Source organism: Pseudophryne corroboree, chromosome 8 (assembly GCF_028390025.1).
Source record: "Pseudophryne corroboree isolate aPseCor3 chromosome 8, aPseCor3.hap2, whole genome shotgun sequence".
Classification (NCBI taxonomy): domain Eukaryota; kingdom Metazoa; phylum Chordata; class Amphibia; order Anura; family Myobatrachidae; genus Pseudophryne; species Pseudophryne corroboree.
Window position 1 is genome coordinate 186002111 of NC_086451.1, and position 20119 is coordinate 186022229.

A 20119-nucleotide genomic window follows, 5' to 3' on the forward strand; every position below is an offset into this window, starting at 1 on the left:
TCGGTGCTCCGCCATCGATTGTCAACTAACCATCGATCTCCATAATCATCGAACTCTAGCTTCATATTCACACAGTTCACCATCTGCCCAGTTCCACCCGCCAGTCTACTCTCACTCAACAATACTTCCAGCTTCTAGTGACACATCTGCTGGCCAGTTCCTATTCGTATTCCACTACTCTGCAGACGGGTCTTGGTTAAGGACATTCCATCTCCTGGTCTGCTAAAGACTGTACCTGATATTACCACACCCAGAGGCATCCTCTACTCTGCAGCACTCCTAGGAACTGTTTATTGTTTCTGTTTACTCATTCCATACTTGAACAGTTCTGCCGATGTATTTCCAGAATGGTGCTTAATAAAAACCCATTGACTTTTACTCCTGTTGCCGTGGTCACGCCTTCGGCATTGGTAATGCTATTCCATATGCATGTCTAAGGGTCTAATCCAGCCCTCTAATTTTAAGTATATCTCAGCCCTACAACTGAAGCTTCCTCTTGTCAGCCCCAGCCCTCAGTTGTTACATTCTCTTGTTGCCTCCTGGATCATTCTTCCAGTGAGAGCCTAGATCTACCTATTTGCATAGGTTCTTCTGTGCAAGCTGACATTGGATGATGCAGAGGCAGGGAAGAAACTCTGGAGAAAACTTTTTCCTGACGCTCAATACCTCTTTCTATGAGACGTAGGTCTATCTTAACACACAGGGAGATTAAATCTTTTAACTGAACTGGAAGATCACGGGTAGCCAACTCATCCTTAATGTGCTCCGAAACTCCTAACCAAAAAGCAGCAGTTAGTGCTTCATTGTTCGTCCTTTAATTTGGAAGCCAAGCTCTGGAATTGGACTAGAAATTGTCCCATGGGATGGGAGCCTTGTTTAATATGGAGTATCTCTGTAGAGGCAGATGCTGCTTGACCTGGCTCGTCGAATATGCGCCTGAATGAAGAAACAAATTTGACATGATCATTGAGTAAAGGGTCAGACCTTTCCCACAGCGGCGATACCCAACTTAAAGATGAACCAGTTAGCAGATGTAAGCTATTTTGGTCCTAGCAGAAGGGAAATTCTGTGGTTGTAGTTCAAATTGGATGTCACATTGATTAAGAAATCCCCTACAGAGCTTGGGGTTGCCATCATATTTATTAGGAGCAGGAAGCTGTAAGCAAGAGACTGATACAGAGGAGTTAGCAGCTGGCGGAGTGGACACTACAGGAGCAGGTGACCTGAGTGACTGCTGGAGGACATTCAAGCAAGTGGACATTTCCTGCTGTGTGGCTTCTTGTGTCTTCATTCGTGAAGTAACATCCTGAAGAGCCGCTGGGCCCACACTGTGGTCATGTGCTGAGTCCATCGGCTTTGAACAATCTGTCACGGGCTGGTCTGATTGTGTTTGCGGTAATGACCTGGGTGAGCCAGTGAAGGGCGCAGGGAGGCAGAAGTTAGGTGGCTTGAGACATAGACAAGTCATATGCTGGAGCACTCTGGAAGATTACACAGTGAGCACAGAGAATTGGCAAGACCTGAAGCAGAGGCGCAGAGTCTAACTCACCAGGGGTTTTTGCCAGTGACCCCCGCCAGGGGATATGGTCTTTTCTGCGCAGGTCGCGGCCCTCTGCTCAGGTTTCTCTGTGGAGGCTGCGAGACACTCGGGTATACAGGGATGCTTACTACTGGATTATACTGAAGTGCTCAACAATCAATAGTGAGTCCGATGGTAACGTGGAAAGGTAATTATATCGGAGATGGTGAACTCAGGAGAGCTTGGGTAGATGGGGACAACTAAATCAGTATGGCAGCCGATAGTATGAGGACAGTCTGTGTTTCGATGGTGCAGCCAAATGGCCGATAACAGAGCTGGTCTAGGAACCGATGGTGTAGCCTGGGAGCCGAGAATATCCGGAGCCTGTGAGGGTAATCCTGGACTGAGCACTGCAGACTGGTAACACACTGAGATGGAGATAGTGGAAGTCTCTAGCGGCAGGTAAGTAATCAGGAAAGGCAGATACAGCAGGACACAGGTAATCGGAACCCTGGAGCAAGCCTGGAACCTTGAGAGTGACACTGGAGAACTTGCAGATTAACTGACAAGTTGTTAAAGGCAATGAGGACTCTGGGAAGCCTGCTTATATTCCCCCAGAAGGATGCTGATTGGTTGCTGCTGGCAGCGGCATGCACAGAACCAGGAAGTAATTACCTGGATCATGTGACTCTGGATCATGTGACTCTGCCAGAGTCAGTGGACACCATGCCAGTAACCACATAATGTGCCAGCGGACGATCTGCGGCACAGAATACACCAGCGTGCCGGTAAATTACATGCACAAGCAGCGCATGAACCGTGGGTCCTGACAAATGGGTTGGGTTCGGGATCCCGGAATTCAGGATGCCAATAGGGGTGCAGGAGGGAGCTAAGCCTTATCCTCTCTCTCCTCCTAGCCCTATCCCTTCCTCCCTGCAGTCTAAACCTAACCTTTGGTTCCCACAGCCTAACCCTAACCTCCTGTCCCCACAGCCTAACCCTACTTCCCTGCATATATAATATACTAGAGAGCTTGGTAGGAAGCGATAGAGACAGCTCAGTTTGCCTGCTCTGTAGCAACCCCCTGAGTGCAGCTTCATCTGCCAGCATTTGAACATCAGAACCCCCCGCAGCACCAGCACAACTCACAGACTTTGCTTTTAATTAATCTCTTTATTTTCCCACAGGTATTGCATGTTAATACCATACAAGTGCTCTTTTATATTATAAACTGTATGATCATTTACTCTAAAATGAGCTGCTGTACACAAGAATCACCCTTAGCGTGGTGAGAATTTTTATTGATACCATCCCTCCCTGCAGCCTAAATTTAGCCCTTCCCCCGGAGCCTAATCCTAACCCTCCCCGCGCAGCCCAACCCTAACCTCCCTGGGATACTTATGTTCGGGATCCCGACTGTTGGGATGCTGGAGACTGTATTCTGACAGGTGTCTTGATTCCAGCGCCAGCATTGTGACTGGCGGGATCTCGAGAACCAGGATCCCACCTACATCCTGTTACAACAGTGTATAAGTTTAGGCAGCATTTCAGAATGATTTATACATTTGGACATCTTAAATATGTTTGCAAACAACCCAACCCAATCCTAATTAGTAATAGAAATTTGGAGGACAGTCTTCCATTCAGTTTGAATTGCTAACTTCCCTTCTTACAAAAAAGGCAAGGGGGTCCTATACAACATAAAGATGCCACTTTTATGATTCAATGAAAAGAATTTGGAGGTAATGTAAGGAGCAGGAAAGTGAAGGAGTTATAAGCCAGCAGATCTATACTAGAGGATACCCAATGGCATATTTGGAGATATTTGTAAAACTCGCATGAGGGGAGAAAATATTGTCCTCATAGTTGGAGAAATGAATTAAGTTGTGGTTATCATATCACCGTCAATATGCCTTTTTCTGACTAAACAAACAGAGACAAATTGGGAATTAATTTTGAGACAGCCAGCATAGAGATGTTAGAAGATGGAAGAGAAAAGTCAACATAGAGCACAATCTGTTTGTCCTAGACTAAATAGTTTGAATACTCTTCAACCTAAGAGATTGACGGGGTCTGCTATGTGAATCAGTTCACAGGAAATCTGGTAAGGGGGAAGGCAGATATGTAGAGCTTTCAATGTTGACCAGGGATTAGTAGGGAAGGATGCAACCCAATCCATTAGTACATCTAGGAGGCAAGCTGTCAGAACTCCGAAGGAGGTCCTGATGACTGCATTCTAAGTACACGAGGAGCTTGCAACCGAGATGGCCGAATATAGTTCTTCTTGATAAGGTTGTGGAAGCAATAATACAGAGAGCTTAAAGGAGTTCTTGGGTCAGGTGTGCACTGTGAACACTAATAGAACTAAGTGTACCTAGGATGAGTTGAGATCTGATGGAGAGTGACACAACAGGAAAAGAACGGATAGTGGAATTTCTGGAACAGAGCTTGAACCAGAATTACTGAGACTAGACTAAAACTAGAATGGCTGGAACCGGAATAGCAGGAACTGGATTTGCTGAAACCAGAATTGATAGAACTGGACTGGTACTGGAATTGCTGTGATCGGGCTGGAACTGGAATTGCTGGAACCAGAATAGCTGGACCCAGGCTGGAACCGGAACTACTAGAACCGGGCTGGAATGCAAATTACATTATGTGAAGTTAAGATATTTTTGGGGGCATAAGTTCATGGTGCAGTGATTAGATAGAGGGTAACCTATTTCTGTTAAGGACACCCAGAGGGCATATACTGTACACTGGGAGTGGCGAAGACATATAGAAAAAGACACATGGCAGATTAGGGTAAATTTGAGGCCTAAATACAGAGAAATGGGTCACATCTAGCCTGGTAAAGGCTTCTTGGCAGCCTAACCACACAGTGGTGAGTGATGAGTATCACATATATAATGGGAACCCCCTGGTCTATAACTACATATTTAGAGATAGAGAAGGTCAGGGCTCAACAAATACTAGGGTCCAGGTCGCCATGGCTACTGGATTTTGCTGCCTGGCTACCAGATTATGCAGGGAGGTAGGAAGCAGATCCTCGCCAACCACAGCAGAGAATGGTGAGCATGCCTGTGTTGCAATGGGCAGAAGTGCATGTTTTGAGTGTATATCCTGGCCTGTGCTGACTGCTGTGCCTTTCTGTCCCAACCTGCACTGACTGCTGTGCCTGTCCGTCCCAGCCTGCGCTGTCTACTATCTCCAAACACTGGCTGCATAGACCTCTCAGATAAGAGGGTCAATGCATGGCTGGGGATTGTAGCTTCGGAGGGGGTAGTGATGTGGCCACAGGGCGGTGAGGTTGTTTGCCTGGGGGTTGGTTATGGTGGGGTGGTTTGCCTGCGGGTACGCCCTTAGTTGTGTAGCCAAGGGAGTTGGTTTACCTGGGGGGTGGGGGGAGGCTGCTCAGTAATGTGGCTGCAAGGGGGAGTTCAGGTGTCAGTACAGAGACTGATTACTGCCCAAAAGCTGCATAGTTATGTATGTAAAAAGCATGACACCCATAATGGGGTTTATCACGCTAAAAGGTGCAAAGAAATATACAACCTGGAAGTTAGATAAATGTAATTAAAGCGTGAATGATGGTTTAAGGTTACAATAGATCCAGGTACATATCCAAGCTGACATGATGGAGAGAGGGCAATAAGTACTATTGGTTTAAATGTGAAACAACATGTCTACTGTGTTATACTTGGGAAGATCTCAGCTAAACACATGTGGACAGCACTACAGTAAGCGTACAAGGATAGAGGTCTCATGAGAAGAATACATTTAAGACATGAATTGTATAACACAAAACTGAGTGAATGCAGCAATTTGAGTTACTACATAGACAAAATGACGTCTGTCTCTCAGTAACTAACTTGGAAACAGAAATAACAAGACTCCTTTTAGGGGCACTCTTGTATATGTTTGTGTACTACAAACATATACTGTACAAGATTGCCCATAAAAATAAGCTTCTCTTTTCTGTTTTCCAAGATATTCTATATCTGATTTTAGGGAGCACCACCAACTATTCACTTACCTTAGTGGCTACAAATTCCATAGTTGGTTATCATAATTATTTCCACCTCCCATACTCTATTCAGGCCACTTTTTCCTGACTCTAGTACAGGAGAAGTATTTTGTACGGACAACGGGGGTCATTCCAAGTTGATCGCTCGCTGCCGGTAAAAAAACAACAAAACTGCGCATGAGTATGCACCGCAATGTGCACGCGCGTCGTACGGGTACAAACAGCATTGTTGCTGTGCAAAGCTTCTAGCGACTAATCCATTCACACAGCCGATCGCAAGAAGATTGACAGGAAGAAGGCGTTTCTGGGTGTCATCTGGCCGTTTTCTGGGAGTGTTTGGAAAAATGCAGGCGTGTCCAAGCATTTGCAGGGCGGTTGTCTGACGTCAATTCTGGGATCGGACAGGCTGAAGTGATTGCAAGGGCTGAGTAAGTCTAGAGCTACTCAGAAAATGCAAAAAACTTTTTCGGCCCACGCTGCTGCACATGCGTTCACACACTTGAAAAGCAAAAAATACACTCCCCCATGGGCGGCGACTATGCGTTTGCACGGCTGCTAAAAGTAGCTAACGAGCGCTCAACTGGGAATGAGCCCTTTTCTCAGCAACTAATGACTTTTGGAGTGTAAGTAGATGATAATTAGATTGCTACAGCAATGCTACAAAACTTAACATCTAAATTTGACTATCTAGTTGTGGCATTAGAAGCAAATACAACAAAATTAATGCAGACACATAGCAAATTAACTACAGCTCCAAGAAGCTCCATTGCATACAAAAAGTGAAAAATAGAAAAAAATCAGGTTGAAGTGCTATAATTGTCACAAGCCAACTGAGTGCAAGTAAAATAATGTGACTCTTGTGCAAAGTAAGCAATGCAAAGGCGGAGATGAACCAGCCGTGAGTATTAAAGATAGCTGTAGAAAAGACTATTGGAATATCAATTCAGGTGAAACAAGGCATTTCACAGTGAGGAGTTGCTCACCATGTTAATCAATGTGACCCTATCCCAATCAAAGGAATTGGCAATCAAATGCTTAGAGCTGCAAAAGACGAGCTTTATGTAATAGAGAATGAGAACAAATCCCTATGGATTTTGTCTGTCAAACTGCTTTCTTCTTCAAGGATTAAGTCCGTCACCCTGCCCACCTCTACAGAGGTTCTGTCTGTTGTCCTGCACAATCCCCATGAAATGCTATCTGTCAGCCAGCATTCCTCTCCAGGGAGTATGTCTGTCAACCTGCCCTCCTCTCCAGTAGCTCGGTCTGTCACTCCACCATCCTCTAAGTTAGTTTTGTTTACTTTTTAGACTTCCCATCCAGACGATCTCTCTGTTTCTCTGTCAGTCACAAATTATGTATTGTCACATCACCTGAGGTTGTCCAAGCTGTTTCTGCAATTATTTTAAAACATTTTGGTTCAGAAATAATTATTGTACTGCCTTCTGTTTAAAGCCCCCTTTCTGACTTGTTCTAATATAAACATCACAGTTTCAACAGTTGACTATTTTGCCGGTGTTTCTACCAGTTGCTTCTGATGGCTGTGGTACCCCAATTACCATATACATACTGTAGCTCTTGCTCTAACTATTTTTATTTTACCCAAATTTCTTGGTTCGAGTGAAAATCCTGGCTTCTGGATAACCTAAGAAACCCGGCTAGACTTCTGAATGCCTCTGGAGATCCTAAAGAATGCTGATCTGTGGCCACAGTTGATCCTTCTGTGACTGCAGTCGACTTTAATAGCACAGGTTTGCTAGTACAGTTGACATCAGTGAGCATCCTTTTATGTGGCATATTCAGTTAGCATCAGTAACATTTTTGTTTACAGTGACTTGATTTAATAGGCCTATTACACATTAATTTCACTTAGCATATCTATACATGCTCATTTATACATTTCATGACTAACTCAATTGGAAAGAGCACTCACATGGTAAATCTGGCTGTTACTAATTGCATTAAATATGGAGAGAAATGGAGAAATCAGCCTTACCCTAAATAAGTGCAAATAAAAATTGGTTAACAGTATACATGTTTATTAGTGGCCAATACAAAATATTTACAGTTCTTAAAAGGTTTCAATTGGCTGATTTTTAATAACTGTTTAAGTATTATAGAAGGCAAATGTTTTCCTGCAAATAAATGCTCTAAATTAATATGGGGTGCATCAAAATGTCTGAAAAGTTTAATTTTGGGTCCTTTTAAAGAACCTTTTAAAATGTGTTAAAAAAAACCCCATCTGTAACTCCCACTTGGAACACCTGTCTCATCCATATAACACCCCAATATATCTGTCCCACATCTTTTAACCCAGTAATCTGTATTTTGCAGAATATTACCCAAAATGGAATGTAATTATTGGCCAAATTAGCCAATTAAAAACAAATAAGGGCCTTATTAATCAGTAATGAAGTGCCCCAGAAGTTCTGAAGCATGTCATGATATTTTCTCATACGTCCTAGAGGATGCTGGGGTCCACTTCATGACCATGGGGGTATAGACGGTTCCGCAGGAGCCATGGACACTCTTAAAACTTTTCAATAGATGTGAACTGGCTCCTCCCTCTATGCCCCACCTCCAGACCTCAGTTTTAGAAATGTGCCCAGGCAGACTGGATGCACTCTGAGGAGCTCTACTGAGTTTCTCTAAAATACATAAAGGATGCTTACCTGCATGTTCCCATTTATCCTCCTCACCAGGCTTATCTGAGATTTGCAGTTCAGGATTGCCATTACCAATTCCAAACGTTACCTTTCGGTCTCTCCACGAGGGTATTCACCAAGATGAGGGCGGAAATGATGGTTCTCCTGCGTCAAAAAGGAGTCAATATAATTCCATATCTAGACGATCTCCTGATAAATGCGAGATCCAGGGAGAAGTTGTTACAAAACATCACACTCTCCCTGTCGATACTCCAACAACACGGTTGGATCATAAATTATCCAAAGTCACAGTTGGAACCGACGACAAGACTGTCTTTTCTTGGGATGATTCTGGACACAGAAGTTCAGAGAGTTTTTCTTCCAGTGGAAAAGGCTCTGGAAATCCAGAAAATGGTAAAACAAATATTGAAACCATCAAGTGTGTCGATCCATCAGTGCATTCGGTTGTTGGGGAAAATGGTGGCGGCCTACAAGGCCATACAGTTTGGCAGGTTCCATGCCTGTTGGACAAGTGGTCAAAAGCCAGGACTTCGCTCCTGTGGTGGCTACACAGTTCTCACCTACTAGAGGGACGCAGGTTCGGGATTCAGGACTGGCTCCTGGTAACCACGGATGAAAGTCTCTGAGGCTGAGCCGTCACTCAGGGAGAAAGCTTCCAGGGAAAATGGTCAAGTCAGGAAGCCTGCCTTCACATAAACGTGCTGGAATTGAGAGCCATTTACAATAGCCTTCATCAGGCGGTACATCTTCTTCAAGATCATCCCGTATAGATCCAGTCGGACAATGTAACAGCAGGGGCCATGCGTGTATCAAGACTTACTGCGGCTATGTTTGACGGCATGGCTGTTGAGCGCCGGATCCTAGCCTGAAAGGGTATTCCCAAGGAAGTCATCCCCACCCTTATTCAGGCCAGGAAAGGAGTAACGTTGAAACATTACCACCGTATTTGGAGAAAATATGTGTCTTGGTGTGAATCCAAGAAGGCTCCTACGGAAGAGTTTCAGTTGGGACATTTTCTCCATTTTCTGCAGGCTGGTGTGGGGGCGGGCCACCGATTGGGATCAATCAAGGTACAGATTTCGGCCTTGTCAGTGTTCTTCCAAAAACAATTGGCCTCTCTTCCAGAGGTTCAGACCTTCGTGAAAGTGGTTCTACACATCCAGCCTCCATTTGTGCCTCCAGTGGCACCATGGGACCTTAACGTGGTGTTGCAGTTCCTTCAGTCAGATTGGTTTGAGCCTCTACAAGAGATAGAGTTGAAGTTTCTCACTTGGAAAGTGGTGATGCTTTTGGCATTGGCATCCGCACGGCGGGTGTCTGAATTGGGGGCCTTGTCTCACAAGAGCCCTTACCTGATCTTCCATGAAGATAGGGCAGAGTTGAGGACTCGTCAGCATTTTCTTCCGAAGGTGGTTTCATCTTTCCACATAAACCAACCTATTGTGGTGCCAGTAGTTACTGACATGTTCACTGAGTCAAAGTCTCTAGATGTGGTTAGGGCTTTGAAGATTTATGTCGCTAGAACAGCTCGAATACGGAAAACAATGTCTTTGTTTGTTCTGTATGCTCCCAACAAGATTGGGTGTCCTGCTTCCAAGCAGACTATTGCGCGTTGGATCAGAAGTACGATTCAGCACGCTCATACTATGGCTGGATTGTTGTTACCGACGTCAGTGAAGGCCCATTCCACTAGGAAAGTAGGCTCATCCTGGGCGGCTGCCCGGGAGGGGTCTCGGCATTGCCGAGCAGCTACTTGGTCAGGGTCAAACACATTTGCAAAATTCTACAAGTTTGACACCTTGGCTGATGAAGACCTCAAGTTCGGTCAATGGGTGCTGCAGGGTCATCCGCACTTTCCCGCCCTTACTGGAGCTTTAATATAAACCCCATGGTCATGAAGTGGATCCCAGCATCCTCTAGGACGTATGAGAAAACAGGATTTTGATACCTACCGGTAAATCCTTTTCTCTTAGTCCGTAGAGGATGCTGGGTGCCCGTCCCAGTGCGTACTTTACTTGCAGTTTTTTTAGAGTTACACAAGTTGTGTTATATTAGTTGCAGCATGTTGCTGTAATTAGTTCATGCCTGTTGGCGTGTGTTATATTGAATGCCATGTCGTGCGGCATGGTTGAGGTGTGAGCTGGTATGTATCTCACCACTAGTTTAAAGTAAATCCTTTCCTCGAAATGTCCATCTCCCTATAACTGAGGTCTGGAGGAGGGGCATAGAGGGAGAAGTCAGTTCACACCCATTGAAAAGTCTTAAGAGTTTCCATGGCTCCTGCGGAACCGTCTATACCCCCATGGTCATGAAGTGGACCTTAGCATCCTCTACGGACTAGGAGAAAAGGATTTACTGGTAGGTATCAAAATCCTGTTTTTACAACAACATTAAAAGTTTAAACATAAGTTTGGTACTCAGCATGATGTCGTCCGCAATGGGACCTGACAGCGGGCCGGCATTGGCTGCTGATGCCGGCAGCGACAAGCGACAGTGGAGGGCGGGAGCTGGGGCCATGCTGCATTTGGTAGCATAGCTCTCGCTGGCAATGTCACCCATCGGACCTGCATGCCCTAGGCATTTGCCTATGCTTAGGGCTAGGTCAAAGAATAGGTCTTGGTAAACCTGTTGCCCAGTGTCTTCTTAAGCAAAAAGGTGTTGCTGAGCCTTCCCAACTACAGCTGTAATTTGAGAAGACCATGATAGATAAATAGTAATTCATAAAAACTTAAATCTGCTGACCACTGCAACCTCCAAGCCATACAAAAATAATGCAGAGGGGAAGTTTTCCTAGATCTCTTAAAATATATAACTACCTCCTTGATTTTCTTACTGTTTAAAAGCAAATAATTTTCCTCCCCCATTTTACAAGCTGCTCCATGTCTTCCCTGTAACTGTCCTCATCCCCATCACTAACTAAATCCACTATCATAGTGTCATCCACAAATGTAGCAATAAAATTGAACTCTGAGTCTGTACTTGCAATATATTTAGATGCATAAAGAGAATATAATAATTGGCTTAATACACCCGCCCGAGGGACTCCTATATTTAATGAGTGCAGTCGAGTACAAGCACCTATCCTGACCGACTGTGATGGTCAGTCAAAAAATGAATCAATCAATTAAACAGCATAACCAATCTCTTGAAGTGTGGCAGTTAGCACAGTCGACACAAACAGTGTAGACGGCAGGACTATAATCCACAATCTACAATCTTGCATATGAGTCTTTAATCTCTAGATAACAGAGAACTTGGTAGAGAACCGTAAGAGCAGCATCCTTGGTGGATCCATTTGACCTATATGTAAACTGATGGTGATCAAAACCCACCTGGATGCCAATCTTAAGGTGTCCCATAATATCCAAACAGTTCTAAGATAATGATGTGAGGGCAATGGGAAGATAATATTTTAGACCAGATACTGATGTAGATTTAGGGATCAGACTGATCATAGTAGTTTTAAAACCTCTCGGAATGACACACTGAGCTAGTGAGAAGTTAAATATCTTAGTAAAGATACCAGCTAGCTTGTCAACACACTCCAACATAAAACTCTACCCAGAATACAATCCTGACCTCAAACATTCTTAGCATTAGTTTTACGTACACAAAGCGTTGAAGCGACATGTGGAGCCAATTCGACAGAGTGTCCAAGGGCAGATATATCAGGCGGTCCTCACACACGGGGCGAACCGGTGCCCGACCGCCCACTATGCCGGCCCTCCTACGCATAGCGCTGCATGGGATTGCCCGCCCGCATCGTTGATCTTTTGAACATGCTGAAAGATCAGCGACGCAGGCGGACAACCTCACGGATGCACACAATGGATGACATCATGCCCACACACAGAATGATATAGCTCCTATATTGTTCCAATTCGTCGGATTGGCAGCTATATCGTGCCGTTTGTGGGCACCCTTAGACAGACTCAGATTCAGAGAGCTATCACATATTTTCACTACAGGAATCAAATTAGCCTCCTTAAACCTTGCATTAACATTTATTGAACTCATCTGCAGTAGGGCCACCTACCTTATGAATACCAGAATTAGAGAATTTAAAATGAGTTATATGCTTAATCCCTTTCCACATTGACCTTGAATCACCAAATTTCCTAAAGTGAATCTCAGTTCTTTTAGAAACACCCAAGTTAGATACATACTGTACAGTACCTTTCTTCAAGTTTGAATGGGCAATTTTATATGCTACACTATCCTTATATCTGAATGTCTTGTCCCTAGATCTTAACAGGGAACGGACCTCACCATTCAACCAAGGTTTCTTATTGGGAAATAACAGGATTATTTTTGTACAAGTTACATTTTGTATACAACAATTAAGATCCATAGAGTCCAATTAATCTACATTCACCTGCTCAGGGTCTGTGAGAAAAAAAGCTGTGTTAAATCCTATGAAATTTTACAAGGGTTAAATTGCACAGATAATTGTACAGCAAAAAATAAATAAATAAATACCTGTCCGTGTTAAATTGCGAAATGGGTTATTACGGCAAATTGATTATGCCCCTGTGACTGCTATGAAACTACATGGGCATCTTTTTGTGATTACAAATGACCATGGTGGGCTCACTCTGTGCCTCAGTTTTATCTGACATATTTTGTTCTATATGTACCCTGTTTACATTTTTAATGTCTTGTGTTATTGAACTTTGCTTAGCGTGGTCTGGCTGTCAGCTTTAACACTATGCTGCATGATTACCCAATCTGGGCTGCTGGCTCACTTCTCTATCTGTGTTTTTGTGACTCTTTTTGTGATTCATAACTCCTATTTTTGTCATCTTCATATGCCATATAAATAAAGGAGGATAATAATAATAATAATAATAATAATAATAATAATGTCACTGTTTTCCTGTTTTGATCACGTGCATATGTACTCTGTAATTGGGCACTGCGAAACCCTTGTGGTGCCATATAAATAAAGGATAATGATAATAATAATAATAATAATAATAATAATAATAATAATAATAATAATAATCTATCCTGTCCATTTATGTTAGCTCCTGCCCTGTGATTCTTTTTTCACTCAGTTCGTGTCAGTGATTACTGGCTAATCATTATAAATATAAAGTATAAGAATAGCAGTTCCATGAAAAATAGTGGGAATAAACAATTGCAAACTAGAAACCAATATAAGAATAATTTATTTAAAATGGGGAAAAAAAATAATTATTTTTTTAACTATATGGAATACTACATGAAACTAAGGCTTTTCAGTGTATGCAGTATACCTTTTACTTATGTTTCCATAACAGATATAATTTGTTGCCTGCCCTAAAAGTTGTCTGGCATTACAAAAATCATCACAAAATCTGCAACTGCACAAACATTGCTATACTGTACCCAATATTCTTTGTGCAGTTCTCAATTAGCCAAAAGCAACACTAGTCCTCATTATAAGTACCATATTGACTCAAGGATAAAAATGTTCAAGACATAGCTGCTGATTCAGCCCCAACAATCCCAAATTTTTCTTAACTGACTGATGTATTTGGGTCAGCGAACCTGATCACAGTACCCTGGATGCCTCAATCTATTTGATAGGCTGCAGCTGTCTGGGGCAGGAGATGAGGTCTGTTTTGTTGGGCGTGCCAAGGCCAGTGGCTGCTTCTCCTGATGCAGATTTACTGGTCTCAGCAACAGAGATTTGGCAGCCACTCTGAGTATCAGCGGTGCAATTAGAATCCACCCAATCAGTCACACTCTGATGGCCAATGCTGTTCCCAATGGTTGTGATAGTGATCTGATGCTGCTTCTTTGGAGGCAGCAGCAGATAAGAGAAGCCACCGGTGAGTGTCTGTTAGTGCAAGATGCCTCCTGCGGCATACTCTCACACCACCAATGCATACATGAATGTATCGGTGGTGCAATTACTGTAGCATCCACCCCTGAATGAGTCCCACAGTCCCAAAAAATTGTGGATATAAACATGTATGACTCAAAGTAAGGAAACAACAAGGTATGCTATTCAGTGTCAAATATTTCTAATTAAATTCTTTTTTTTATTATTCTTTTTATTCATTTCAGTTCTTGAGCCTGAATTATTTTTACTCATGGCAATTCATTCAGAACTGTGATACACTACATGCTTCTAATGCTGCTTTCAAACATGTATCCAGGAAATTTGACGGGTCTAGCAAGCCGGCAAAATCCTGGGTCTCCACTCCATGACCCTGGTTGGGAGCATGGTCGGGGACCCGGGACTTAGTCCCAGGTTGTTTTCTTTCACACATTCAGAAATCCCGAGTTGATGCACGTTCACATGCAAAAAACTTGGTATTTAGCTGCATGTGTGATAGGGATATAAATGTTTCCTGAGTTCTGAATCTTCAATTATTCTGTTTTATTCAGAAGTGTTATGCCGATGTCTTACTCCCACTTCCCTGCTTAACCTACTGTAATGTTTAATTTTTGTTTAACTCCTCTGACTTTTGATTCTAGGCTGGCACGATGGCTGTGTTCGCTGTATGGTTGGAGTACCAGTTGCTTCAGTCATTGCCACTGTCCTTTGTTTTGTCGGTGTGGCTCTGTTTTGCGGATGTGGCCATGAAGCTCTCAGTGGAACTGAGAAATTGATTGAAACATACTTTTCCAAGAATTACCAGGAATATGAATACCTCATTCATGTGTGAGTATCAAAATTCTGTAAAATTGCAAAAATACAGACCAGCAATAAAAATAGTTTTCTGTGAATTTGTACAGTATATATTACCATGTTATTCAGCAAGCTATATAGCAGGAGGAGCTGAGCAGTTCAAGTTGATCCTTGCTGAATGCAGATGGGCACATTTTTGAAATCTTATATTGCACCATCATGCAATAGTCCAGATTTGGAGTAGAGGTATCCGATACCTGAATGGACTTCACAGAATGAGAAAGCATTGGATGTGGTAAAGCATCTGAAGACAGTAAATCCGAAGACAATAAAATATTAAAATGTGGTAATGTATCAGTCCCTGTGTTCCTTGACTCTAAATACTTGCTTGTGACATAAATGAGGGACAGGTGAGCAGTATTAAATTTGACAATTATAGTTGAATTAAAAGATGACAAGAAACTGCTAGTAGGTAAAACTTTTAATTGACTCATAGAGGAAAATGTAATAGCCTACAAGATGCAGGCATTGGCATGATTCTTGTGAGTGTTCCCTTTCTTTTAAAGCAACAATAATTTATAAGTTAAAAGTTAAAACCAGTTTGGTTTTACCATTTAAAAAATCAATGCTGCTTTAAACAAAAACAAGCCGCCTTGGTAGCGTCTAGTTTCCCTTCGTGGAGCGGACCTTTTCCATAAGCCCCAGGGTCCATGTCATAAACTATTTGGAATAGTAACCTGTGGCGAGCGGAGCGAGACACCGAGCCCAAAGCATGGCGAACGTTAAATGGTGCATAGAAAAAAAAATATTATCCTCAAACAAACGGAGAACGGAGTAAACATTTAGGTGCCTCTCATTATGTCACTTCCAGGTCCTGATCACGAAGGGAACATAGACACAACCATGCAGCCTTGCCGGAATCACACCGATTCCTGCAATTTACAGTTTATTACATAGCCAGCCTGCACATGCTGCAGTGAGAATTTACATGTGCACTTTCCAAACCAGTAATACCTCTTTTACAGTCGCAGGAAAGTTCATTCCCGGGAATGTGTCCCGGTATATTTGCCGGGACACATTCCCGGGAATGACCCTTTCACATTAGCGGGCTGACCCGGCATATTGCCGGGTCAGTGACGTCACCGCTGAGTCTCCCAGAGGCGGTGCTTGGAGATAATCTTCTCCAAGCACCGCCTCCTCCTATGAAGAGAACGGGTGCCGGGTCGCCTTGACCCGGTATACCCGTTTACACTGGCAGCTTCCCGGGATGGTCCCGGGTTCAACCCTGCTCTAGACCTGGGATGAAATCCCGGGATGCTCGTCCCGGGAAATTGTCCCTGTACCCATTTACACTGAGAAAAATCCCGGGATGATGCGCGTTCACGTGCAATATCCCGGGATTTTTCTGCGAGTGTAAAAGGGGTATAAGTAAGTAGGTGTTTATGTGGTTATGTGCAGGGGTGTGGGGGGACTTTGCACAAAATAAAAATGTTCTGTACATGGGCATATTCTGGGGCTAGTTAGTGATCCTTGTATTCTTTAACATATTATTGTATCTGAGTTTCATATAGCAATAAAAGGACACTGATCTATTTACCTCATGTTAGATTGCATTTAGCTCCATCAGTTCAATGCATCTAATATTGAGATGTGCACTTAAAGACATTGAGTGGGAAGTTTTGTTTCATAACAAGAATACTTCGGAAATGTGGGATGCTTTAAAAGGGTTGCTAGATAGCAATATTCACAAATTTATCCCTATGGGCAGTAAACGATGGAGTACTAAACTGAAACCAATGTAGCTTAACAAGAAGGTCAAGGTAGAAATGGATAACAAGAAGCATGCTTTCAAAGCATGTAAATCTAATGGAAAGGAGGAGTAATTCAAGTATCACAAGGAATGCAATAAAAATTTTTAAAAAGCAATAAGTGCAGCTAAAATGGAAAATGAAAAGCAAATAGCTATAGAGAGTAAAACCAATCCTAAAAAGTTTTTTAAATACATAAACAGTAAAAGGTTAAAAAAGGAGAACATAGGTCCTATAAAAGATGAATTTGGAGAATTGATAAATGATGACGAAATAAAAGCAGAAATACTGAATACATTTTTTTCATCAGTGTTCACCAGAGAAGAACTGATGGTGGGAGGAGTACATAACGACAGTGACAGTAATGATTCATGGTTAGATACTTGTTTAAGTGAAGAAGTAGTCCGGGAGAGACTAAGCAAAATTAAGATTAATAAATCACCTGGTCCTGATGGACTTCACCCAAGGGTTCTTATGAAGCTTAGGTCAGAACTAGCAAGACAACGATACTTGATTCTCAATAGTTCAGTTAGATCAGGAATGGTCCCGAAGGATTGGCGTATAGCTGAGGTAGTGCCAATATTTAAAAAGGGATCCAATAATCATCCGGGTAACTACAGACCATTTAGTTTGACATCAATAGTGGGGAAAATATTGGAAGGAATTCTAAGGGATAGCATACAGGAGTATCTACAGACCACTATGATTATTAGCAAGAACCAGCATGGGGTTGTGAGGGACAGATCATGTCAAACTAACCTAATTAGCTTCTACGAGGAAGTGAGCAATAATCTCGACCAGGGAAAAGCAGTGAATGTGGTCTACTTAGATGTTGCAAAAGCCTACGATACAGTGCCTCACAGGAGACTGATCATCAAATTAAAGGAGCTTGGCCTAGGAAAAACTGTTTGCACATGGATAAGTAACTGGCTGGATAACAGGGTACAGACAGTAGTGGTCAACGGGAAGTCCTCAAGCTGGACACTAGTAGTCAGCGGAAAACCACAAGGGTCCGTACTCGGGCCACTACTGTTCAACATATTTATCAATGACATAGAAATAGGCCTGGAAAGTACAGTATCAATCTTTGCAGATGATACTAAACTGTGTAGGGTAATTAATTCAGAAATAGATGTGGAGTCTCTGCATAATGATTTCTCTAAACTTGAAACCTGGGCGACTAAATGGGGAATGAAGTTCAATATACCAAAAAAAAGTTTTTGCTTACCGGTAAATCAATTTCTCGTAGTCCGTAGTGGATGCTGGGGACTCCGTAAGGACCATGGGGAATAGACGGGCTCCGCAGGAGACAGGCCACTTTCAGAAAAAATTTGGATACTGGTGTGCTCTGGCTCCTCCCTCTATGTCCCTCCTCCAGACCTCAGTTAAAGAATCTGCCCGGAAGAGCTGACAGTACAAGGAAAGGATTTTGGAATCCAGGGCAAGACTCATACCAGCCACACCAATCACGCCGTATAACTTGTGATAAACTTACCCAGTTAACAGTATGAACAACAATAGAGCATCAGATCAACCCTGATGCAATTATAACATAACCCTTATATAAGCAATAACTATATAAAAGCATTGCAGAAAAAGTCCGCACTTGGGACGGGCGCCCAGCATCCACTACGGACTACGAGAAATAGATTTACCGGTAAGTAAAATCTTATTTTCTCTAACGTCCTAGTGGATGCTGGGGACTCCGTAAGGACCATGGGGATTATACCAAAGCTCCCAAACGGGCGGGAGAGTGCGGATGACTCTGCAGCACCGAATGAGCAAACACAAGGTCCTCCTCAGCCAGGGTATCAAACTTGTAGAACTTTGCAAAAGTGTTTGAACCCGACCAAGTAGCTGCTCGGCAAAGCTGTAATGCCGAGACCCCTCGTGCAGCCGCCCAAGAAGAGCCCACCTTCCTCGTGGAATGGGCTTTTACCGATTTTGTCAGTGGCAATCCTGCCGCAGAATGAGCCTGCTGAATCGTGTTACAGATCCAGTGAGCAATAGTTTGCTTTGAAGCAGGAGCACCCAGCTTTTTGGGTGCATACAGGATAAACAGTGACTCAGTTTTCCTGACTCTAGCCGTTCTGGCTACATAAACCTTCAAAGCCCTGACCACATCTAGTAACTTGGAATCCTCCAAGTCACGAGCAGCCACAGGCACCACAATAGGCTGGTTCATATGAAAAGATGACACCACCTTTGGCAGAAATTGCGGACGGGTCCGCAATTCCGCCCTGTCCATATGGAAAACCAGATAGGGGCTTTTATGTGACAAAGCCGCTAATTCTGACACACGCATGTCTGAAGCCAAGGCTAATAGCATGACCACCTTCCACGTGAGAAATTTTTACTTCACGGTTTTAAGTGGTTCAAACCAGTGTGACTTCAGGAAACTCAACACCACGTTAAGATCCCAAGGAGGCACAAAAGGAGGCTGAATATGCAGCACTCCCTTTACAAACGTCTGAACTTCAGGAAGAGAAGCCAGTTCTTTTTGAAAGAAAATGGATAGGGCCGAAATCTGTACCTTAATGGAACCCAATTTTAGGCCCAAAGTCACTCCCGACTGTAGGAAGAGAAGGAAACGGCCCAGCTGGAAATACTCCGTAGGGGCATTCCTGGCCTCACACCAAGAAACATATTTTCGCCATATACGGTGATAATGTTTAGCCGTCACGTCCTTCCTAGCCTTTATCAGCGCAGGAATAACCTCATCCGGAATGCCTTTTTCTGCTAGGATCTGGCGTTCAACCACCATGCCGTCAAACGCAGCCGCGGTAAGTCTTGGAACAGACAGGGCCCCTGTTGCAACAGGTCCTGTCTTAGAGGCAGAGGCCATGGGTCCTCTGTGAGCATTTCTTGCAGCTCTGGATACCAAGTCCTTCTTAGCCAATCCGGAACAATGAGTATTGTTCACACTCCTCTTCTTCTTATGATTCTCAGCAACTTGGGTATGAGAGGAAGAGGAGGAAATACATAGACCGACTGGAACACCCACGGTGTCACTAGAGCATCTACAGCTATCGCCTGAGGGTCTCTTGACCTGGCGCATTACCTCTGTAGCTTTTTGTTGAGGTGGGATGCTGTCATGTCTACTTGTGGCAGTTCCCACCGACTTGCAATCTGCGTGAAGACTTCTTGATGAAGTCCCCACTCTCCCGGGTGGAGGTCGTGCCTGCTGAGGAAGTCTGCTTCCCAGTTGTCCACTCCCGGAATGAACACTGCTGACAGTGCACTTACGTGATTCTCCGCCCAGCGAAGAATTCTGGTGGCTTCCGCCATCGCCACCCTGCTCCTTGTGCCGCCTTGGCGGTTTACATGAGCCACTGCAGTGATGTTGTCTGACTGAATCAGCACCGGTCGGTCGCGAAGCAGGGTCTCCGCTTGATGTAGGGCGTTGTATATTGCCCTTAGTTCCAGGATGTTGATGTGAAGACAAGTCTCCTGACTTGACCACAGACCTTGGAAATTTCT

At 43.5% G+C, this 20119-nt stretch overlaps 1 protein-coding gene across 3 annotated transcripts in view; it reads left to right on the plus strand.

Annotated features, from left to right (window-relative positions):
• The window catches only part of PLP1 (proteolipid protein 1), a 186659-nt gene that overhangs the window by 57311 nt on the left and 109229 nt on the right, over positions 1-20119 (plus strand). For all 3 annotated transcript variants that reach the window (XM_063937007.1, XM_063937006.1, XM_063937008.1), the window contains exon 2: positions 14678-14864. In XM_063937007.1, coding sequence (XP_063793077.1) covers positions 14678-14864 — 187 coding nt within the window. The remainder of the gene's footprint in view (positions 1-14677; positions 14865-20119) is intronic.